The sequence below is a fragment of the Arachis hypogaea genome, chromosome 18 (assembly GCF_003086295.3).
Source record: "Arachis hypogaea cultivar Tifrunner chromosome 18, arahy.Tifrunner.gnm2.J5K5, whole genome shotgun sequence".
NCBI classification, from domain to species: Eukaryota; Viridiplantae; Streptophyta; class Magnoliopsida; order Fabales; family Fabaceae; genus Arachis; species Arachis hypogaea.
The window spans coordinates 17025767-17050669 of NC_092053.1; the positions used below are offsets into that span (position 1 = coordinate 17025767).

Here is a 24903-nt window from a genome sequence, read left to right on the forward strand (position 1 = left end):
CACTCTGATTACAGACAGAAAATCTGTCTTTAAATCTGTCAGTAAGGTAAAATAGAATTTTTTTAGATTTTTTCATTGCAAAATAAACTTGTTTTCAAATAAAATAAATATAAATTTAAAATACTATAATAAACAAGCAAGTCAATATAATTCAAAACATAAAGAAAATGTATTGATACATCAACTATAATTCTCAATGTATTTTTCAACCATACTAAAAGCTGTGTTATTCTCCATACTAAAACAGAAATTGGAAAATGCCAAAAATCTCCATATCAGTTTAGACCTCAGTTACAACAATCTCTCAAGTGAAAACTCAGCTTCTCTTGGGAATCTATTGAAATTAGATGCACTTGATCTTTCCCACAATCAACTCACTGGAGAAGTCCCTCTATGAGTTGGTGACATGAGCAGCTTGGGAGTGCTTGATCTCTCCTACAACCACCTTCAAGAAAAATTGGAGAATTTTAAATGAGTTTAGAAGAGAGACAAAATAACTGAAACAGATCCCTACATCGGGAACACAAAATAGCATGAACAATAGAGAATTTTAAATGAGTTTAGAAATTAAAAGCCATGGTTAATTGGTTTTTCCAGATAAGCTAGGCTTCAATTCAAATGATGATCATATACTAATACCTAGAGCTAGTAAGCTACTAATGTTGTCAAATTGTCTCTGATATTTACGGTGCATGCCGGCCGGACAAGTCGAACTCAGACAAGTGCATTGCTGTTGCCGAAGATTTGCATGGATTGGTACAAGTCTTGAACCAACTCCATAGGCAGCAGGACAAGACCATTGTTCTCCAGCAGCTGACTGGCAGATGCAGGATTCTCTTCAAGAAGTTTCCCCATCATCTCTTCAAGTGGTTCATTCAGCTTCTGCTGGTCAATATAATGCCCATAACCCTGCTAATCAAACAAAACAAGATATTCAGTCCATGAATTTGGCACTCTGGAGGGGCAGATATTTGATATTTCTATGGGGCAGAATTTGGGCTAGCACATGAATTCATAATGATTTTGTGTACATTATTATCTTCTAAGGTTAAGGACAAGACATATACCTCATGGAAAACCAGTGGTATAGCAGTTGATTCAGCTTGTAGTCTACTTCCACTTAGTTCCTGTAAGGAACATATGCTATGTTTTAATTTTCAAGTTGACAAATCAAGTTAAGTCTATATACTTGACCAAACCCGTTGTTAGTAAACACTGCAAAATGGTCCTTTGCTTTAATTTAATGTTCTCCACTTTGGTCTGATGGTATGGCCCCAATTTATTATTTTTCCTAAATGAAGGATAATTCTTTCAAGGGGAAAGAAATCACTGAACCTCATTTTGTGTTCACATGCAGCCAAACTTCTAGTTTGTTCATTCTGACATCATGTTAATGCATTTGATATGATAGTACGATAATAATTATAAGCAAAACTGTTATATATGTATGAGAATGATTGAGGCTGAGAAAATTGAGACAATCCAGAGTTAATAGGTACCTTTAATTGAAGCTGCAAATATTTAACATGGTCGATAATGTCGTCCAGTATATAAGCTTGACTACCCTACAGATTAAAAATCAATTGTCCATAGAAATGTGATGGCATTAAATATATATGATCAGCCAAAGTATTACTCACAGATAAGAATGGTAAGATATTTTTGAAAGACCCGTTTTGTTTTCATGCATGCAAGAATCAAGATGTTATACTTTCCAAGATTATCTATTCAATGTTAGGAGTATTCCATGTTCTTAAAGCAGAACCTACCAATAAAGGATGATAGATTAATACATACCATGTCAATGTTTCTGCAAATACTTGCAACACTTGAAAGAGTTTTTGTTTACATTTTTAAAATTAGTTTAAGGAGTCAAAGGGAACATCACACTGATTAATGTTGCATTGACAACTTACTACAAATTACCTCTGCTTGATTTGGAAGCAAGTCGTGTAGTGCTTTCAGAATATCAGCAATCCATGGAGCTGGTTCATTGTCACATCTAACGAACAAATATCTAGAACCATACTGCCAGATGAAATGGCATCTAAAACACACAGGCACCAAATAAGTAAAAGTGAAACTAATAGGATTTCGAGCAGAGCCAAGATCTAGAACCATACTGCCAGAATGATCTACAAGATCAAATTCTGTAGATGCATCATTTGCAACATTATTATCATCCAATGGCCAGCAAACATCAGGACTCTTCTGAGACTTGAGAAGTCTCATCACAGGGCGATATATCAAGAAAGCAACCTATGTCCAGGAAAATAACAAGCAATAAAAAATAAACAAGTTCAAGCATAATAAATTAATAAATGTTGCAGGTGAAGGGATATAAACAGTTTTCGTGATAAAATCAAGCAGTAGTTATCATGAAATCATGCCCTAAGTTTACAAGACAAAAGTATATAGAATGAGAACACAGACCTCAGGGTCCAGGTGGTAAAGGTGGACCAGGTCATTAAGCGATGGAATGAGTGCAGCATAATTTCAATTTTTTAGGAAAGTATGAAAACCTGCAATAAAACAAGCTCAATTCCTTGCTCAACAAATATCATTTGCTCATGAAAACATTCCCCATCTAGTCCCTTTGGAGAATAAGTCAAATACGTCATAATGTTCTACACTACAAGAATCAAGTCGAATCACTACATGTTAAGGAAGAGAGCATATTATAACTCTGAGCAATAAAACTGAAGTGAAGACAGCAACCAATACCTGCTACCATTATGTGGCACCATTGATTTGCATGCTTGATCATCTCCGGTGCAACCATTTGCAATTGACACTAGACCTGCCACTGATGGTAGTGCCAAACTTCAAAGAGTCACTAGACCTTGAAGATAATGCCACCCATGAAAAGGACAGACCTACTAGGGAGGAGAGACTATTTCTTCCTGATTTGCATATAGAACAAAGCCCACAATATGCCACAAATTTATTACTTTGACATTTCTAGTAATTAATCGCTAACTAGCATACAAGTCTATAGAAAAAAAATCAACTGCTCATGGCTAGTCACATTACTTAAAGGAGTTCAAAATGGAAATTAGAATGTATTTACCTGCTCCATTTCGTAAATTAGAATGTTGCCAATCCATTACTGAGTTAATTTTGGCTCTTCTAGACAGCTCAGTTGGATACCTGATGAATCAAAATGGAAGATGTTATAATTTATTAAGTTATTTATTCTAATCTCTGTCACCCTAATCTGTCCTTTCAATGAACATACAGAAATGAGGGAAATGAACCCAAAATCGTGTTTTACTAATGGACAAAGTAATGGTTCAATTGTGAAATCTACAAGTTCCCAAGTAATGAGTACTCTATAAAGATTGGAACAATAGCAGTTCATCAGGTCACAAGAAGCATATGAGATGGTTCTACTAACAAATAGAGATAGATAGATAGATAAGTACCCATGGAAGTTAGTAGCACAACAAAGAATAAAATCAAATGCAGCAGAAACCCACCATCATTATTGCTGCTTCATTGACAAGGTTTCTTATATCTGCTCCTGAGAATCCAACAGTTCAAAAGACAAGCTGTTGATGTAAAAAATCAATGTATGAGTTCAATGGAAAAGAGAGAAGTGAATTTGAATAGATAAGCAATATACCTTTTCAAAATCAACATCCTCTGCAAGTTGCTTTCCAGAACTATGCACACCAAAAATTTAGACTCTTTGCTTGGCATCAGGCAAACCAATGTACAGTCTTTGATCAATTAAGTAATCAAGAACTGTCATTGAGTTGAGGAAGAGAAGAGGCTTCAATTCACAAAAATTATATGAACATGAAAATGCAGTGTCTGAAGAGAAAATTTGAAAAAAAGAAAACAGTAAGAATTGAAGTAGAAGATGATGATGGAGAAGGAAGAATACCTCTTCCTTATGTCTGATAATTAAATTATGGCTCAACATTTGAAGTTAATGGAATAAATATTAGAATAATAAATTTAAAAAAATAAAATTCTGCAAACATAAAACCTAAATAAACTCCATTTATTCTACTTTTAAATTTTGGCAAAGTGAAATTGGCCTAACATAACATCCCTCATTCCCTCCAAACTTAAAGGTATTAGATCCTTTAAGCTGTAGTGTTTTTCTTTTCTTCCCCCAATTTGATTACTCCGTTAACACTTTCCAAATTCTTTTTCTCTTTATGATAAATTTTAACTGAAAAAAGCTTCGAGATAAAAATAGATAAAAAGTATTGGTTCATTAAATACTGATCATTGAAGCTTCTTATAGCTATGTAAAGTTATATTAACTATGAAGTACCCTTTGCAACAAAAGATAAGAAATTTGAAGTAGGAAGAGCGTGAGGAACAAACCTTGAAATTGGGTGACTGAAGTTCTTGCTCTAATTGTGCAAGCCTAACTCTACTATTCGCCAATTGCTGCACATATGCCTATTGAAAAACCAACACATATCAATCATTCAATGGTTGGGGGCTTAAGTTTAGGTTCAATTGAGCAATCTAACATATCAGGTTGGGAGCAATTAATTTACTTTCTTCCTCAATGTTTATATAAAAATGTAAAAATCAGTACTACCAATGAAACAGAAATTGAAATAGTAAGCACAAGCAGTAGCACACAAACAATGAAACAAACCTTCTGATCCTCATGTTTAAGCTTAGTTTGATCATTGGAGTCTACAACTACAAGTTCCCCATTCTCAGTCCTATTATTTGATAAATAGGAGAGTGAGTGAGTGAGAGATAAGGTATATTTGATAAATAAGAGAGTGAGTGAGTGAGAGATAAGAGAGTGAGAAAGAGAGTAACTTGAGGTTAAATCAAAGGCATGATGATAGTGCTGTTGTTGAAAGACAAGAGCAACGGCAAGATCAGAATCAATTAAACGCGTTGTTGTCTTTGGAGTTGTGTTAGTGTCATCTTCCCTGTTTCAAAAACACTGAAAAGAATGAGTTATCTGTCTGTAATTCAGCAGATTCAGACAAGGACAAAAAGGAGGAGCCAAAATCAAGTCATAACAAGAACAGGAAGGAACAAGAATATGCATGCAAACTCCAGATAAAATATCTCAGCAATTCAAATATATAGTTCATAAACAAACTTCATTCTATACTACAATCATAAAAATTATGTTTCAGATTACACAAATTACAGGAATATACAAAATTCATACCTTAGAATTTAGAAACTCCGTTCTCTGCAGCAGCAACAGCTGATTTGCAAATATAAGAGCTCTCCTCGATCGTATTCTTTGATTTTCAACTTCAATCAAAATAGGGAAGGGATAGGATTAGGGCTAGGGATCATGAAATCGGAACAGAATCACAATGGAAGGGTTAGGGCTAGGGATGAGAAGGAGGCGGAGGCATACCTGAACTAACAGCGATGATAAGAGACGATGACAAACCTCCGACGAGGAGAGAAGAAGCAGCGTGAGAGTGGCAGCGGAGGGAGCTCGTAAGACAAGAGCACGGCCGAGAGAGCTCGTGTGACGACGAAAGGAGCAACCGCATTAAGAGCGGTAGTGGAAGGAGCTCGTGCGTCGCGAGCGGCGGCGGCGGCGACAGTGGAGGAAGTCACATCTTCAATGGAGAGAGAGAAAGCATTGGAGTAATTCAAGGAGAACGGGGAAAAAAGTGAACTGAGGGATTGGGAGTAAAGTGACCCATCTCTTTATTTTAATATTTCCGACGGAAAAGTTTAAATTACAGACAGATTTTCTGTCTATAATAATTTAATAAAATGCAGCATTTTTGTTCATTTAATTACAAACAGATTTTTTGTCTGTACTTATTTTTCACGAAAAAAAATTAATTTTTCCGACAGAATTATCGATGGATTCTCTTTTCCATCTGTAATTTAGGCTAATTCATTTTTTTTGTTTTCCGACAAAAAATTCCTCTGAAATTCCGTCTGTATTTCTGTGGATAAAATTCGTCTGAAATATCCGCCTGTAATAACTAATTTTTTAGTAGTGATAACATTGAGTCAGTTTTAAAACGTTATGAACTTAAATAGGACGATTAAAACGGCAGAAACAACTTTAAAACTTACCCCAAATATTGAGGGTAAAAACGATACTTTACTCTTTCATTGAATAATCTCTTCTGGAGTGCTTTGAAATCATATGTTTTCAATACGATTGTGGAATGCTCGATGAAAACAAAGGTTTTCATGAATGATGTCGGTGGAGACTCAAACTTAGTATTGCAACATGTTAAACAAGCCATAAGCTTTCATTAATTACACTTATTATTAGTTTATTAATAATTATTTTAATTAATAATCACTTTAATTAATTAAATAACTTCCTATTATATATACTTGCAATTTTCTAATTAAATAACTGGTTTTATTTCAGTTTTTGATTTTTTTTCTTTAATTTTATGGTTGAAATTGATTGATAAATCGAATGATTTGAAAAAAAGTTTAAAATTACATATTAAAATTTATTTAAATATTTTTTAATTTGCAAAAAGAATTTATCATAGTTTAGTGGTTTGAATTAACTAGTTTATAAGATTAAAAATAATTAATATCAATCAAGATAATACAATTAAATTCCTCCATTCAAAATTGAACAACTCATAAAGGATATACAATTCTCTAATTGAGGAATGGCTAGAGAATTCACTCACTTTTTAACAAGACAAAATAAAAAGGAATCTTGTTTGGTACATAGCTGTCCACTTGGCCACACATTTTTCACATTTGAAAATGGGCATCCAGCTAGGGACATTATTAACTCATCTCCCTTTATTTGCATGCATGAGTGAACCATATTCTATATATAGTTATTGGTTCTTAACTCATTATTATCGTTGATTAACTAGTACCATACATGTCTTTTTTGGCTTCGGTTCCAGTGATGCCTTCGACTCAACATGCCCCTTCTAACTCAAAGCGGCGCTATGTAAATTTTGCTCCTAGCATTTGGCATGATACTTTCTTGAAATATGCTAATTCCGAATCTTTGGTATGTTATTTAATTTTGTATATGCATATATACATATATGATAAAATATGAGTATTGATATATCTATATTATCGTGGTATATCTTTTTGAATTTTTACATATATTCAAAATATGGATTAGTATCTGATCTAATACTTCTATGCAACAGACTCAAAATAATGCTTGGATAAGTGTTGTATTAGAAGGGTGTAAAGTGAATAAATTATAAGTAGTTTTAAGTTTAACAAGAATAATAATCCCTAGTTATATAGAAGTAGTTATTTATAATTTTTTTTGTTATTAAAGTTATCTATAATCCTAGATGGTATTTCTAACGGAAAAGAAAAAAAAAATTTACAGGCAAAACCATGTGTGAGATAGCCCAAGAACAATTATAAATTGAATTTTGTTATACATTTAAATATTTTTATCAACCAAATCTAATTAAATTGACTCAAACCCAATAAAAATTATTCATACAAAGTGCGCATGAATCACGCACTTCTTCTTACCATGATTTTTTCTCATTGTCGTTTTTCTATTGTTACTGCTATTGTTGCGTCTTTTTTTTTATATTTCTTCTCCTTTTACTATTGTTGCAGCATTTTTTATTTTCTTCTTTGTTTAATTTTTTATTTTTTTATTTTTATTTTTTAAGGGGGTAAAAACAAAAAAAATTATGAAAAGATGAAATAAGAAGGAGAAAATGAAAAAGAAAAAGAAGAAGATGATAACGATGATGAAGAAGAGGAAGCGAGGAGTTTCAAATTGTATAGAATTTATTAAAAAAATAGCATTAAAACTTTTTAAGTATGATATAAAAAATTTCTTAATAGTGATACAAAAAATTTCTTAACTAATTAGAAATTATCAAAACAAAAATAGCACCAAAATATTTCAACCGTGACACCGAAATTTCTCTCGGCATATCTTTTTCTTATGCTTCTTTTTCTTCATATTTTATCTTCTTTTTCTTTCTTTCAACATATTCTTCATTTTTTTCCATGTTTTGTTATTGATATAAATTTTTTTCTATATCTTCTTATATTTTACTTCAAAAATGAATGATTTTATTTAAATAAAATTATTTTAAAGTTGAATTATATACTCCTAAATCTTAAACAATAAATTGTCTAGCAATGTAGCATGAAGATCAACTCAAGTGATGTGTTTATCATGGAAAAATTTATGTGTTATATATAACAAAATTTTCATTACCATTTTTATTTTATTTTTGTATTTTATATAAAAATTTTAATATTTTTTTATTATCATCATCATTATTATTTTTTTAATTCTTTTCTTTCATAAAATTTTTAAAATACACAAACAAAAAAAGATAAATAAAAATAATAAAATAAATTAGAAGAAGAAGAAAATGATGTGGACGATGACGTTGATGATAATAAAAAAAGAGGAGAACGATATGAAAAAAGAAGAAAAAAAAAAGAAAGTATGAGAAGGAGGATGAAAGCAAATGAAAAAGAAAAAAAAAAAATATATATATATATATATATATATATATATATATATATATTATGATTTAATTAGATTTGATCACATAAAAACTTTGATAGTTTAAAATTATTATTATAAATTAAGTTATAATGATAGTAATATTCAAATTCAATTCAATTCACTCCAAATAGAAAGACCAATACAAATGCAGCAATTTAAATTGAATAATCTCATTTTTATAAATCATATAAGATGAAACAAACTTTGGATCTAATTTTTAGAATCAATTTAATCAAATTTGTAAGACTCCTAAATTTTTAAAAGTTATTAATAAATTATTTATGATTTATTTAAGACTATATTTTTAGAGATTTTTATATAAAAGTTGAGTAAACCCTTATTTATTATTTAGAGTTCTTATAACTAAAAAAATAATGAATAGTTTGTATGCTTTAATTTTAATATATAGATTTTTAACCTTATTTTATAAATAAAAGAGAATTAATTTACTTATCTCTAATTTTTACTAAATTAGTATTTAACTGAAAATTATTTAAAAAATTACTAATTAAAAGGTATTTTTAAAGATGGATATTTTATATTTAATTTGATTTCTATTATTATCCTACTTTTTATTTAAATCATAAATAGCTTGTTTCATAAAACTTTATTCAACCGTAAGAAAATTATTTGAATGCTTTAATGCTGATGCTTTGGAAATATAAACAAGACACAGCACTTCATTTTATTTAATAATTGTTATGATAACTAGATTTAGCAATTCTAGTTCTGATTTTAACTAAGAAAAGATTGGGAGTTAATTATCACTTACTTCTTCCCTTTTCCTTTTCACGCTAAACAGCTTTAAACCCTTTCTCATTCTCTCTGCATTTCACTGACTCATAAACAAAACAAGCACACTCACATGCACGGAGAAGAAATCTAAGAAAGAGAGGCAGCGTCGATGGAAGAGGAAGACGCGCTAGAACTGGTAGGTTGCGCTGCTGCTGTCGCCGCGATCTACCCAGCCGTCGTCGCCGTTATGTGGGGCCGCCGCCATCCCTGAGCTTGCCACCGTTGCCCTTGTTGCCGAGCAAAAGGGAAAAAAAAGCCACGCGGCAGAAGAGAGAAGGAGGGAAGCTCACCGCGTCACAGTCGTCGCTCCCACCATGTCGCGCCGCCGCAGGTCCACCTTGGAGCCTCCGTCGAAGCAGAGCCGCGAAGAGAGACGAGTTCGCGTAGGGAAGAGAGAAATGCGTCCGAGAGAGAGAACGAGCACGAGAGGAAGGAGACAGCCGTTCTCATCACTGCTAGAGGTTCCACCGCCGTTGTTGGTGCCAACCGAAGTCACCGCCGCCTTTGCAAGCTTTTTCCCAGCTGTTTTGGTTCTGTTCCTGCTGCAACTCGCCAATGTTCCTACTCATTTCTGACATTTGTTCAGCCTTTGCCAGAGCTCGCCGTCGCCGGAGAAACACTTCTAAAACTTCTCAGATCCGCTGGTAACACTACCTTAGTACCAATCTGGTTTTTGGCTTTTCCTTTCTTGAATTTGTCTTGCTTCTATTTTGTTCCGTTGTTTTGATTATGAGCTTTTGCTTTAACTTGGAATTTCCAGTACCATTCTTGTTGCGCTCTGATCGATTTGAATCCACCGCTTTTCTTGGTGTTGTGGTCATTGTCGTTATAACGGGGAGTTCATGTTGTTGCTACTGTTGCAGTTCCAGTTGCTGCAGTTTCAATTTCTGAGTTTCAATACTAAGGTAGGGGTTTTCTTAAAACTTATCTTATATTACAGAGTTGTTATAAATAGATATTACTGGAAAAAACATACTTCTGTGATTATGTTTGTCTTGTGGATGTGGTTGTTTGCTGGACTGAGTTACTGGTTGCTTGATTGATTGAGTGGTGTACGGTTGTAACTAAGAAATTGATTTGAAAGGTTATTTAGTTAATTATTATGAAAGGTGGTTTCGTTTTGGTTTTGAAGTTAATTTGATAATGTAAATGAATCGGCTTTGGAAATGATTTGAGATATGAAAAATGAATTGATTTTGGAAGCTGGTTTGATTTTAAAAAAGATTTATTATTGACATTGATTCGATTTGAAAATAATTTGATATTGGAACCGGTTGAATTTTGGAAAGTGATTGGGATTTGGAAATGGTTGAGAAAGAGTTTGAGAAATATTTGGATGGGACCCGAAAAGGGTGGCAGAGTCCGAGTTTTAGAAGAAATGCTGCCGAAATTTTATAAAATTGGAAGTTTTGTTTGAAGTAATTATTTAAAAAGATTTGGTTTTAAACGTTATATGTTTTAATATTGATTTATTTAAAAGAAGGAATTATGTCTTGAATTGGAATCGTTAATGAACGGAATGGAAAGAAGGATGATGAGGATTTTCTTTGAAATATGGTTTCTGATAGAAATTGAAAATGAGATTTGAGTTGATGAATGATGATAATGTTGAGAATGTTGAGATATGATCTTTGAATTATTCATATGGCTTATAAACTTAATTTTATCTGAGATACGAGGTTCCCTGGATAAAGTACCATGGCTTGCCACTACGTGTACCAGGTTGAAAACTCGATACTCTGTTGACCCTACGACGTAAGTGTGACCGGGCACTATATAAATTCCCGGGAATGTTACCCCCATTGAGCAATATTGATTATTTGAGAAAAAGCTATGCATAGACTCTTGGGGATGCACGTCGGGGGACAGTCTAAGGACAATTCAGACCTGTCGGGTTGGCTGGATAACCGACAGATGAGACTCATCAGCCATAGGACAGGCATGCATCATATGCATTTGTATGCTTTGTTTGAGTTTGAACTTGTTTTGGTTTGCCTAATTGTTAAACTGTTCTTAACTGCTACTTGAACTATTTGCTGTAACTGCTACCTACTTGTGTTTTCCTTGTTTGTCTTGCCTGTGTTTGTCCTGGCGTGCTACGTTTGAGAATGAACTTTGGTGCTGAATTAATGACTGTGTTATTTGATTGCGTGGTGGGTTTCTGATTGAGATTTTCTTATAAGAAAGGAAAGGTTTTGGATTTCTGAAAGATTGAACATTATTTCTTTGAAAAGGTTCTGAACAATTACCTATTGGCTTTTAAAAGATTCATAAGGCAATGATAGTCACTGAGCTTGAAAACAATTTTCTTGTTAAATATCTTCTTATGACAACTTTGAAACTCTGTGGTGAGACCATGTGGTTAGGTTCTCACCTCCCTACAGTTTTACCTTTTCAGGAACTAGATGAAGAGGCATTAAGAAGAGTTATACTGCGTTTGGTTTATATGCTGTTGTGTTAATTAGATTATTTTCTTCCATCGTCTTTGTTATTACAATTTTGTAAGAGGGATAGGAGTTATATATATAAGAAGTCTTGTATATGAATCTATACCTGCTTGTTGTTTTAAGATAAAATATTTATTTCCGGTTTTCAAAAAAATCAGCGATACAGTGTCGAGTCACAGGCTTCTATTTTAATATTAAGTATATAAAGTAGTCATAATACTTCTTGCTATCAGAGTGGCGCAGCCGGAAGCGTAACACTCTGGTAGTGAGGGTGTTACAAAATTCAAATCATAAAATATCACATAATATACTATTTTCAAGAATAATGTCTTTTCCTTTTTCTTATGTATGTTCAATTCATTACAAAATTTGTGTTAAACATGTATGAACTTTTATAAATATAAAAAGAGTTAGTTTTAGCACCTATTATATTTATAAATTTAATCAGAAAATTAATTTTTTTTAGCTAATATTTATCAGTAAAATTTTTGGATATTGCTCTTTTATGATAAATCCTAAATTTTAAAATTTTAATCTTCAAGGTTAAATTTTAAATTTTAAATTTTAAATATTATTTTTTTAAAAAAATAAATATTAAAAATAATTTTTAATAAAAATTAACTACTGTTAACTATTTTTTAAATTTAGTAATTATCTACATCCAAGCAATTTTACATTTAAGTTGATCTAAGTGATTTGAGTTTATGCATTTTTTTTCCGTTCCCCCCCCCCCTTACACTGCTGCTTCTTCTTCTTCTTGTTTTTTATTCACGCTTCTTCTTCTTCTTCACCCCGAATGCTACGTCTTCTTCTTCTTCTCCTACTTTTTTTTATTATTTTTTAATTTCGTTACCGTCGTTACCAACAACACCTCTTTTTCCACTACTAAAAAAATTACTTTTAGCAACCATTTATTTTGCTTTTAGCGGCAATAAAAATAGTCGCTAATACATTTACTGGCAATTAAACATTAGCCGTCTTATGCTTTGCCGCTAAAAGGTTTTAGCGGCAATTATAACATTTGCCGGTAAAGACCTTTTTAATGGCCGCAAAAAGTATATAACTTTTAGCGGCCATTTTCTTGGCAATTTATATGGCCACAAAAAATAATTCTAAGATTGCAATATTATTCACTTTTAGTGGCTATTACTATTGGCGCCAAAACCCATTTTACCGGCAATTTATATGGCCACTAAAAATATTATAATATTATTCACCTTTAGTTGCCATTACTATTGCACTAAAACCTTAATAATTTTTTAGTCATATTATATTCATTTTCTTAGAAGTAATGAACTATCTTTTTTCTAGAATTTTAAAATTATTTTTGCCAATAATTATTATTATTGTGCATAATATAAATATATTGAAATTAATTACTACAAAATAAAATTTTTTTATTAAATTTAAAATATTGATACACAAATTTCTCTTGAAAAGTAATAAATCATACAAATCTAAACAACAAAAAATATTACTAACCTATAACTATGTTATATCAATGTAGCAATACGAGTGTATGTTAGCAATGATCTAAAGTTGTAACTTTAAAAGTAGCCTGGTTTTCGGTTTTCACAATTGATCTAATCATCTAAGAGTTTAAAAGTAAATGAGGAAGAAAAATCATGAATCATAAATATACTAAAAAATTCAAAACCATAAACCTTTGACTGCTCTTCAAAAAATTGATAACTTGACATTATTTTTGCCTTGACACCAATGACACGGTTCTCCTAGCTTTGAAGTTGGTCTTTGCTTTTGCTTATTTGATGCGACAATTTTTTTCTCTTGAATTTACTGAATAGTTATCAAAATGAATTGGCACTTTGTTCGAACCGCAACTCACAGCTACTCACAGCACTATCATCCCATTCTTCTTGAACAACTTGCTAGCCCCTGTAACAAAATAAAGAAATATCAAATCAAATAAAAAAACTTCATTTATTTTATAATCTTTGTGCATATTAGAGTCAAGGCTGCTAAGATATTATAATAATCTATGTGAATGAATTGAAGGATTTATCTTAAAAAAGACAAATAAATAAAATTAGGATAGTCAAGATGAAAATATTATTTGAAATTTGGAATTGATTCTTCATTACTAGTCTCTTCCAATCAGAAGTTTCTTACGTGCAATTCCTAGATAGAGTGCATGTTTCTGAGAAACAGTTAAGATCAAAGAGATTATGGGAAGTTCCACACCCTTGGCTCAACCTTCTAATAATCCCAAGGACTCACATTCATGACTTTGCTCAAGAGGTCTTTGGCAATATCCTCAAAGACATAAGCAATAGCCCTGATCTTGCTGGTATTACCAATTCATAATCATAATTGCAGTTTGAAGCAGCATACCATTAAAGGGAAGCTCCCATTCTTGAATAATGAAAGTGCCTTTGTATGATCATGTTGTGCTTTGTCTCCCTGTATGGACACAACCTTCCAACCTCTGAAAAGAATTTATCATGTCACAAGTAGCTAATGTCAACAACAAATACTACATGTGTACACACACAGTATACCCTTGTTGAAGCATCCTTTCAACTCGTGTGGTTTTCATTTTGTACAAAACAAAAATCAATACTCGATTTCTGATAAAAGATACACACTCTTATCAATATGTAGAACAAAATAGTTAAGTCTGAAGATATCAACTATCAATATGCTTCATGGTAACTCGTCCTTTTTAGGCTACAAAAATACATGTATATGTTCATTGAAAACCAAATGAACACTGGAAAATGTTAGGAATTAAGGATAGCAACAACTTGATCCAATCTATTAACTATTCACTGCTTCCTGGGAAGATATCTCTAGTTCTAAGGATTAATTATCATGGAGAGAGACCTCTGAGATTTGTGGTATTTTTCCGGTAAAGCAACCAGTCGCTTATCACGCGCACGGTCATCCAAGACCTATGAATGCAACAACATTTTTTTGCTAGTCAACAAAGGCATTTAAAACAAACAAATGTAGACTAGATTTGGTCAATACAGACCTCAACTATCTGCATGACATCATGATTCGCGGCTAAGTTTTCTGAACCTACAACAAACTGACTCCACACCACAAGACTTACCAGCATCACACATAACATCTGAAATTTACAATACAAATATATTGAACTCATCATAGTATATCTTGTCTGAAAATTTATGTTTAAAATCAATAGTAGAGTGATAAGTAGCCAATATAAGAATTAATCACCTAGATTTGTTTATATTTTCTATTTTCAGCATCTGATCTTTGTCTTAGTATATCTTGAGATAATTATACTAATCAAACAAATTTCAAAAGACATTGGTTAAGGCTTCCAATAAAATGAATAGGTAAGACCTTAATATTTATTCCAAATGCAGACTTTTATGTTCAAATACTAACTGATGTCCATAGTACTTTTTTAGGATTTTGCAAACAAATATTAAAAGTAAAACTGTTATAATGAAAAAATATATATTTAAAACTTCTAAGGATAGGTACATTTATTTATTTATTTTAAAATCCTTCCACTTTTAATTTTGTTAGCAAAAAGACCGTCGTTAGCAAAAGCTCTATAGTTTTCTCTAATAAGTCCATTTAAGAATAATAATAATTAAATAAAAAAATATTAATTATTAAGCTTATTCTTATTTGGTACATGATACAAACAACTAATTCAACACATATAAAAATATTATTTAACAATCATGCTTGGTGTATGTGAAGATTTAAGAAATAAACGTACCTTGAGGTGATCTTGAGGTTGGTAGCATGCAAAAATCAACGAGGTTTCTCTGATGTGGAACCAGCTCCCTTCTTCTGCAACTCAAGGGGAAAAAAGACACATTTGAAACAAATTGATTATTGCAAAATAACTAACAAGAATACTTATTTGAGTTTTTTGACATTGTGAAATTTCTTTGAGTAAACTATTTACTGAATTTAGGAATAATATATCCTAATTTTGATAGGTTGATCGATTTCAGATTTAGTAATTTTTTTTGTTAAAATTAAAGAAATGATTTCCCTTGAAATGATTCCCTCACGCTGGCCTTCTAATCACTTCTACTATATAGCTGCGACTTCATTGCCTCTAAATATTAATATTGAACAAAGATTGGGCCAGATTTAAGCATACTTTATTAGATTAGGTTCAACAAAGAAAGCAAATTACATTATTAGAAAATGTATTTGGAAACAAAGAGGTATAGAAAAGAATTCACCATTAGTAGTTCCATGAGGAAGGCTCCCACTAGAAGTTCTTGTAACCTTTTCCTTCCCTTTTTGCTTTCGGACACAGAAGAAAAGAGCAAGTATCAAAATAACAGCCACCAATATTGAACCTATAATAATGCCTATAATAGCCCCTGTGGTCAAGCCATTATTGCTATCAGAACTTTCATTATCAGAAACCCATGTTTTGTTATGGGAACCAGATCCAGAGCGACGGTGACTATTGTGAGACCTGCTGGGTGGAGGAAATTACAGGGTGGATACCAGGACTGTGATGAATTTCAAAGAAGTTTGAAATATCAAAGGAAAAAATGATATCGCCAAAAAAAATCAAATTACCAAAATCTGAAACCGATAACGTCATTGGGCGAAGAAAACACTCGAAACTTTGATTCTAAATCAATGAATTACGAGTTCAACCTACAATAAGTGCATGCGATAGGAATCGGAACTAAGAAAAGCGGAATCCAATGTGGGAGAAAAATTAACTCAAATAAAACTAAAAATTGATAAGAGATATGGGAAAAGGATGCAATAGAACACAAATTGGGACCACAAAAATCAGAATTGAGAGAGAATTAACTCATACCTGATTACTAGAGCGCAATTGAGTTCAATCGAAATCAGCACAACCTTGTCCGAGAAAAAGGATTTAGAGCGTGATTAAAATTAAGATAAAAACTGGAAAGAGATTTGAGCGATGAAGAACCTGGAATGATGGAGAGCGAGAGCGAGAGCGAAATCGAGAAGAAGAAGAAGGAGAAGAATATTGGTGTGCGGTTCTCACTTCTCATTAAGAATAAGGCACTGAGAGTTGTTATGTGTGAGGAGAGTGGCGAGGCAGAGAGTCATGTTTTTGAGTTTCACGGTTTAGGGTCCTTTTATTTATTTATTTATTTTTGTTATTTTTAAAATTTTAGCTTTCTTTTAGTGGCAATAGATGAAATGGCCATTATAATTTATAGTATTAATAGTAAATATATAATTGCCACTAATCAATAGTTTTAAAAAGAGAAATTGTGGCAATAATATTATTGCCGCTAAAAATTTGTCGCTAAAAATCTTTTTTCTTGTAGTGTTCTTTCTCCTCCTCCTCCTCCTATTGGAATTTCGTCTCTTCCTTCCTTTTTATCATTCTCCTCCATCATCATCGTTATCATCATTGTCTTCTTTTAATATGTATTGTTGTTATCAAATTATCATCGAATTCGAATTTATATAATGGACAATTTTCGGTTCATTTGGTATTATACAATGGTTTCGTTTTGAGCTAATTTTCAGTTTATTTGAGATGCAAGTGTTTCTAAATTCGAATTTATATAATGGACAATTTTTGGTTCATTTGATATTATACAATCGTTTCATTTTAATAATATTTTCGGTTCATTCAAGACGCAGGTGTTTCTGAATTTGAATTTATATAATGAACCATTTTCAGTTTATTTGGTATTATACAATGGTTTTATTTTGATAATATTTTTGGTTCATTCGATCACCACAGAGAATCAGAATCAATAAAAATGATAGCAAAATGTTAGTATTGTTGGTGATGATGATAATGATGACGGAGGAGGAAGAAAAAAATGAAGGAGAAAATAAAAGAAATTCAAATAAAAAATAAACATGAGGAGGAAGAGAAGGAGATGGATGTGGTATGATGGTGGTGAGAATGGCAATAACGAAGAAAAGATGAAGAAAAAAGAGGAGGAGGAGGAAGAAGAAGACGACGAAGTCCTGCAGCGTAAACTAAATGACTTAGATGAACTTGTATATAGAATTGTTTGGATGTGTAGTGAGACTCTTTTTAATTTTAGTCTTTTAATGTTTTATAACAACAAAAATAATGTAAATTTGTTGATAACATTTATCAAATAATACTACTTTTTTATTTTTCTTGATTTAAAATACGGTTTACTAAAATTTGGCCTCCCCTTTAATTTATCAACAGGGTGGGCAGGTCGGGGTAATTTCTTAAAAAAAAAAAAGACATCGTTTTCTTTACTTTATAAAATTGAAAACTTAAAAAACTTATTTATCGATCCTGAATCGAATTATTATATACTTAATTGAAACATAAAGCATTATTTGTACCAGTTTGATTTATATTAGATTAAATCAAATCCACAAATTCTGCAATAAATTATCATATAATAATCTTGATTGGGTTGATCATATATAGAGACATTAGATGAGTGACATACTCTAATTTGTTAATTTTTCAATCTTTTAAACTAACATATATATATTAAATCAAAAACATTTACAGGGAGTCAACGAAACCATGAAACAAGAAGTTCAAATGCATAAAAAGAAGGTGAAGATGTATTTGTCTTCTAATGACAATAATATCTTACAAAAGTTATGTTTAATAGATTCAATTCAACATTTAAGTATATCTTATCATTTTGAACATGAAATTGATGAAATATTAGCCCAAATCCACAATGATTTTACCAACAATAATGGCCTTGTTACAAAAGAGTGTGACCTTCACTTTATTGCATTACTTTTCCGTTTATTTCGACAAAAGGGATATTTCATTTCATCAGGTATGTCTAAAACTCATTTTTCTATCTTATATATAATTATATTACCAAAAAAATATCATACCAATTGTTAATTATGGATTCACACTAGTTAGTATATATGTGAATTACATAGATGTTTTCAACAAATTCAAGAATAGAAGGGGAGAATTCGATGAAATAACTGATGTTCAAGGAATGTGAAGCTTGTATGAAGCTGCACAATTAAAAGTTCATGGAGAAGATATATTAGAGGAAGCACATGAATTCACATACAATAAACTTAAGTCTATCACCAATCAACTGAGTCCATCTCTTGCTAATCAAGTCAATCAAAGCTTAGTACAACCTTTTCAAAAGGCAATTCCAAGAATAATGGCAAGGTCATATATGTCTTTTTACGAAAAAGTTCTACGCATGATGAAGTTCTTCTAAAGTTTGCAAAACTAGATTTCAATATGCTCCAGAAATGGTATCAGAAAGAAGTTGATAGTGTTATCAAGTAAGTATTTTATATTTAGTTAAACACTTCTTATTAGAATTCTTTTTTTAAAGAGAAGTTCCTATAATCAACAAGATATAACTTTTTGTACGATTACAGGTGGTGGGAAAAGTTAAAATTTTCGAAAATGGTCCCTTATGCAAGAGAGAGGATGGCTGAGTTATACTTCTGGCCATTTGCTATGAACTCTGAGCCTAAATATACTACTTTTAGAAGGGTGGTGGCCAAAATGGTTCAATGGATGACTATATTTGATGATACTTATGATGTCTATGGAACAATCGAAGAACTTGAGCTCCTCACACAGACTATCCAAAGGTTTTTTATTTTACTGAACTAAGAATTGGCCAATTTTACATTATGCTACATATCTAAATTAAAAAGGACCTATACATGTGTAGCATCCACTAGCAGAATAATTATAAAAACTTTTAAAATAGTATTAACTCATAAGAATAAAGTCTGATAAATTAAACTAGTATCTTAACATATATTGGGTGAATACTAAGAAAAAAATTTCAGCAACAAAAGTACATAGACCAAATAATACTCAAAAGAAAAGAGATAAGTATAACCAAGAGTTTATGATCAAATAGAAAGGGAAAAACAGGTAAGAAGCAAAAACACCGTCAACTTCCAAGTTACACTTGAAATTGGCAAAGAAATTTGTATTATTGCTAGAAAGGAGGAAGAAGAAGCATTTCCAAAATTAGGAATTAAGAGTCATACCAGTCATAATGTCAACATACATGTGCCTTTTTTTATCTTATAGATTTCAATTACATAATTCCTCAATTGAAAAATAGTCCTCTTTTATCATTATCTTGATAATTCAATTCCATGATCATGTTTCTTTCTTAATTAGTTTTTAACCCTTTTATGTTTCAGATGGGATATTAGTTACATTGCATCTCTTCCAGAGTGCTTTAAGGCAATTTTTAATGTAATTGTAGAACTTGTTGATGAAATAATAGAGTTAAGTGCTGGGAGTGGGGAATCAGACTTGGTGTTGCAATGTCTCAAACAAGCTGTAGACTTTATTCCTGACTTTTTTAATTTTAAATTAATTATTATATTCATTAATCATCATTTTAATGAAGTTATATTCATTAATTAATTTATCTGCAGCTGTCTCATTATGTACAAGGTTACATTGACGAAGCAAGATGGTGCCATGAGGGATATATTCCAACATATGATGAGCGTAAGGTTATTGGTGCTGCTACTACACCATATCAAATGCTTACAATAATGTTTATTGCTTTGGGAGAATTTGCAACCAAAGAAACTCTTCATTGGATTTCTAATAATATTCCACTCATCCTACAAGTTTCATCACTTGTTACGAGACTTACAAATGATTTGGCTTCATATAAGCTATATGATAGATATATAATTATTTATATACTTCTTCTTATTAGTTTAAATTAAAAAAAATTATTAATATGGTGTTAGAACTTTTATGATAAAAAAATATAGAATTTGATTTTTATTGTCCTTAAAAAATAATATAAAATAAATAAAAGAAAAAAAAGAATCTATACAAAAAATTTTTAAATAAAATCCAAAATCAAAAATACTTTTATTAAAAAATCGCATTAAAAAAGTTGTTTCATGACATATATATATATATATAATTTTAACTACATATATATATATATATATATATAAGAGAAGAGAGCTTCTCATAAAATTATTTATTTTGGTAAAATAATATGAATTATTATATATTTAAAATATGTTTTTTAACGCAAGAGTTTCTTTTATCAATTATGAAATAACTTTTCATAGATGGTTATATTACTATTAATAAAGTTTAATTTTAATCAGTTATATAATTGAAGTATTGATAATTTTATAAGGGTGTAAAGAAGCAACTACTAGTTGTAATAAAAAAAACTTAATAATTAAGTTTGACTTTTTTATTTATTAACTTTCACATAATAGTATGATAATATAATTAAGTTAATAGATATAAATTAAATCCATTTACTAAGATATTATTAGTTTATGTTTAGGTGTTAAATAATGTGAAATATTTTCTAAATCATGGGCCTATATTATTATTTCCCTAAATAATTGAATCAATAATAATTTAACAAAGTCATGATTAATTCTACACTCACTGAAACACACACATATATATAGTTGGTTTATTTTAATAATTTTTGACAATGATATGCATAAATCAACTTTTAATTTGGATTTGATCAATTGTTTGTAGTTTGAGCAGCAAAGAGAACATGGTGCTTCGGCCGTAGAATGTTGCATGAAGCAATATGGCTTTTCACAAGAGGAGGCCTATGAATTCATAAAAAAGATATCAATAATTGTTGGAAGGATATGAATGAAGAGTACCTCAAATTAATTGACAATATTCCAAGGCCAGTCCTTGATTGCATTGTTAACAAGGCACGCGTATGTGAGTTTTTATATTCGAACTTTGAGGATAAAATTACAAATTGTGCAATCATGAAAGACCACATTGTGGCACTACTTTTGGATCCCGTGTTCGTGTAGCAGTTTATGGTCCAAATAAACTTTTGAGTGTTTGGCCTTAATTATATGTATGTTGTTCTGGTTCTGTTGTTATTGTTTGTTTGTATTGTCTTGTAATTAAGGATACCAAATTCTTTGTCAACGGTTAGTTTTTTATCGAGTTAAATTTAAAAGTGATTTACACACTTAATAATTTTCGAAATCCTAATTACATCAGTAATAATGTGTTTGAGATCATTAAAAATGTGTATTACTTTAGTTTCAGATTCTTTATTTGTAAATAGCTTTCTAATGTGATTTGATGACATAAATTTTTAGTAACACATTACACTATAGTTTAATCATATATAATAATGTAATAATGAATTTATGAGTAACATATGACATGCTTGTGATAATATCATATTTCATAATTTTATTTGCCTGCATGTTAGTTTGGTGTCGTGTGGTAATATAATTTAGGTGATTGCTATACTATTTAAAAGTATTTGTCTAACTTACTAAAAATAATTAAAAATTAATATTTAATATTTAAAAATATAAAAATAAATAATTATTAAATATTTAAAATTTATTATAAAAAATAAGTTAAACAAAAATTAAACACCAAATAATAGATATTATAAAATTTACCTGTAATTTATCCATAAGTCATCTAGTAGGATTTGGCTCCTCTGAAGTTGTTCATTTATTTTAGAAGAAAAAGTAACGTAATCTAAACCCTTAATAATATGGATTTGGCTCCTCTGAAATTGTTCATTTACTTTAGAAGAAAAAGTAACGTAATTTAAACCCTTAATAATATAAATGGTTCTAATTCTCTTAGATAAATAAATACATTAAATGTAGACTCTTTAATAGAATTCGTTGAAAATCGTGCGACAACTGCAGCAACTTCCAAGACTGCGTAATTTCTTCTTTTTATTTATCTTCTCTCTCTTTTATTTAGTTTTTTCTTTCTTTTTCTTCAACAAAAAAATATTTTCGATTCTATTATTTCACAACATTTAATTTTCTTTTTATGTTTTATTATCATGTTCTTCTATGATATTATTATTGTTTTGGTTATTTTTTTCTTTTTTATTTTTGTCTTCTGTAACTTACATTTAAAGTTTTGTCATGAAAGAGATTAACAGTGATCACTAATAATTTTTCATCTTTTTTAAATCTTGAACAATTTTTTGAAAAATCTGATAAAAAGTATAAAATAAATTAATTTAAAATGGATCAAGAAATGTTTTTTTTTTTATTTTAATAATAAAAAATACTCATATAAATGTACTCAATCTTTTTTAGATAAATGTACTCAATTTTTTTTGTTTATACTTGAAATAAGAATGTAACTGAGAACAAATTAAAGAATGTTTAGAGTAACTAATGATATGATGTTGATTTAATAGATCTCTAATAAATTGATATTGATATACATTAAATTAATTTATTTATATTTTTATGTGTTGTTATGTGTTTATGATGCTTGTTTCATGTCTAATGTTATAGTTTAAATTTAAATGTGTGAATGGTTAAAGAAAATATAGTAACTAAATGATAGAATGAAATTATTTTTTTTGTTGAAAAAAAAAGAAAAAACTAAATAAAAGAGAGAGAAGATAAATAAAAAGAAGAAATCACGCGGTCTTGGAAGTTGCTGCAGTATTTTCAACGAATCCTATTAAACAGTCTACATTTAATGTATTTATTTATCTAAGAGAATCAGAACCATTTATATTATTAAGGATTTAGATTGCGTTACTTTTTTCTCTGAAGTAAATGAACAACTTTAGAGGAGCCAAATCCCATCTAGTATGTTAGTGTTGCAGATGTACTAAATTGATCACTGACTTTACATTAAGTAATTCATTTTAGTCATTGAATTGAATGTCATAAACCTAATCAATTCCTAATGATGACATGTCACCATGTCATATTTTTCTATACTTTTTCATATAAGAAATTGATGATTTGTGCTTAAATATTGCATTATTTTGTGCTTAAAAGGTATATTTCCTTGATCTTTTAATTTTATAAATCTTGAAGGAAATAAGGAGAAAAAGAAGCAAAAAAGCACAAAATAAGCTAAAAAGGAGAAAAAAAGAGCTTTGGGGCACACTTTGAAGTTGGAGCACACTTTGGAGGCTTAGGCCACGCTTTTAAAAGCGTGGCCCATGACCAAATCAAGGAAGAGAAGCGTGGCCCAAAGGAAGAAAAGCGTGGCTCAAAACAAGAAGCAAGAACACAAAGCTCTTGCCAAGAGCTTAGAGCTCTTGTGGAGAGCTTTACTTCAAATAATCAAAAGCCAAGCTCTTGCCAAGAGCTTAAAAGCTCTTGCCAAGAGCTTTATCAAAAGCACATGGAAGAAGGAAGCAAGGCAAGCTCACATGCAAAGCTCTTGCCAAGAACTTTGCCCAAGAGCTTTTTCGGGCTGCTTCAAGGAAAAATCAAGGGAAAAAGAGCTCAACAATGCACTCACCAAGGCTTGAACCCAAGACCAAGGGGGAGGGAGGCAAGAATTTTCGCTAAGTTAAAATCTGAGCGTTCACAGCATGACCATGCCTCCTTCAAAAGGCTATAACTTGAGCTACAGATGTCCGATTGATGTGCTTTCAGTTGCGTTGGAAAGCTGACATTCAGAGCTTTCCAACGACATATGGTAATCCATATTTGGCATGAAATTGAGGTACGAGTGAAAGGCATCTTTAAGAACCAAAAATAAGCAAAAATGAATCAAAGTGGCTTCACCAGGATTCGAAGAGGGAGACCAAGGGAAGCAAGGAAGTAGCGCTCTCCTCATGAAGATGTAAGAAAAAGGGCTCACAAAATGCTTCCATCATGGTTCGAACATGGAGTTTCTCTCCAAAACAAAGGGGTGCTTCTAATAGAGCTCTTACGGAGAGCTTTGCCCTGGGAGTGTGACCTATGGTACAAAAATCAAATTAATTCAATCCTGCACCAAAATTTAAAAGCCCATGGACATCACTTCAAGGCACAAGAACAAGTTAGCTTAGGAATTTATTTTTAATTGTAATTTGTTTAGAATTTTATTTTTTATTTTTATTTTCATTTTGTGAAAAGCCTATAAAAAGGCATTTGCTTCATTTCGTTAGGAAGCCAGCCCCATTAGAGAGCATAGAGGTTGGCTCCACTAGAGAGCATTAGGATTAGAGAGCTCTCTCTTCTAGTTTTTCTTTCTTTGAATTTGAATCTTGGATTGAGGAGTGAAGGAATTCTGTTTCCCTCTTGGTCTAAGATTTCTCTTGGTTGTTCTTCTGCATAATTTCAGAGAATTAAAGAAGTGAATCTGAGTTTTCATTTATTGCTTCCATCTTTAATTTTCCTGCATCTTGTTCTCTGTTGGATCTAGGAAGGGAGTGAGATCTAGACTTGTTTTCTAGTCTCTTGATTCCATGAGATCTTCAATTTTATTTTGCAATTGAGTTGAGCTCTTGGCTGCTCTTCTGTTTTTAC

General features: G+C 31.0%; 2 protein-coding genes, 2 long non-coding RNA genes and 1 other non-coding gene across 5 annotated transcripts; 2 read left to right on the forward strand and 3 right to left on the reverse strand.

The window, feature by feature from the left end:
* Window positions 1–634: 634 nt before the first annotated feature.
* LOC112769661 (uncharacterized) lies at window positions 635–1600 on the reverse strand. The gene is made up of 3 exons (XR_011876323.1): window positions 1500–1600; window positions 1068–1127; window positions 635–909 (listed from the first exon to the last, which is right to left on the reverse strand). It is a non-coding gene; the product is annotated as an uncharacterized protein (transcript).
* Window positions 1601–2144: 544 nt separating this feature from the next.
* Window positions 2145–2956, reverse strand: LOC112773213 (uncharacterized). Its single transcript, XR_003187840.2, has 3 exons — window positions 2725–2956; window positions 2434–2522; window positions 2145–2259 (listed from the first exon to the last, which is right to left on the reverse strand). It is a non-coding gene; the product is annotated as an uncharacterized lncRNA (long non-coding RNA).
* Window positions 2957–6697: 3741 nt separating this feature from the next.
* On the forward strand, window positions 6698–11806 carry LOC112772673 (uncharacterized). The gene is made up of 4 exons (XR_003187593.3): window positions 6698–6964; window positions 9264–9900; window positions 10017–10161; window positions 11641–11806. It is a non-coding gene; the product is annotated as an uncharacterized lncRNA (long non-coding RNA).
* Window positions 11807–13079: 1273 nt separating this feature from the next.
* LOC112771918 (uncharacterized) lies at window positions 13080–18195 on the reverse strand. The gene is made up of 9 exons (XM_072224789.1): window positions 18177–18195; window positions 16622–16698; window positions 16502–16545; window positions 15903–16144; window positions 15425–15498; window positions 14699–14797; window positions 14548–14615; window positions 14056–14149; window positions 13080–13599 (listed from the first exon to the last, which is right to left on the reverse strand). Exons 1-9 carry the CDS (start codon window positions 18193–18195, stop codon window positions 13567–13569), a joined length of 750 nt encoding a protein of 249 aa, XP_072080890.1. The 3' UTR covers window positions 13080–13566.
* On the forward strand, window positions 18194–21286 carry LOC112769662 (probable sesquiterpene synthase). The gene is made up of 6 exons (XM_072224790.1): window positions 18194–18461; window positions 18864–18939; window positions 19039–19257; window positions 19828–19969; window positions 20068–20268; window positions 21164–21286. The coding sequence occupies exons 1-6, from the start codon at window positions 18194–18196 to the stop codon at window positions 21284–21286; spliced, it is 1029 nt and encodes a 342-aa protein (XP_072080891.1).
* The last annotated feature ends 3617 nt before the right edge of the window (window positions 21287–24903 follow it).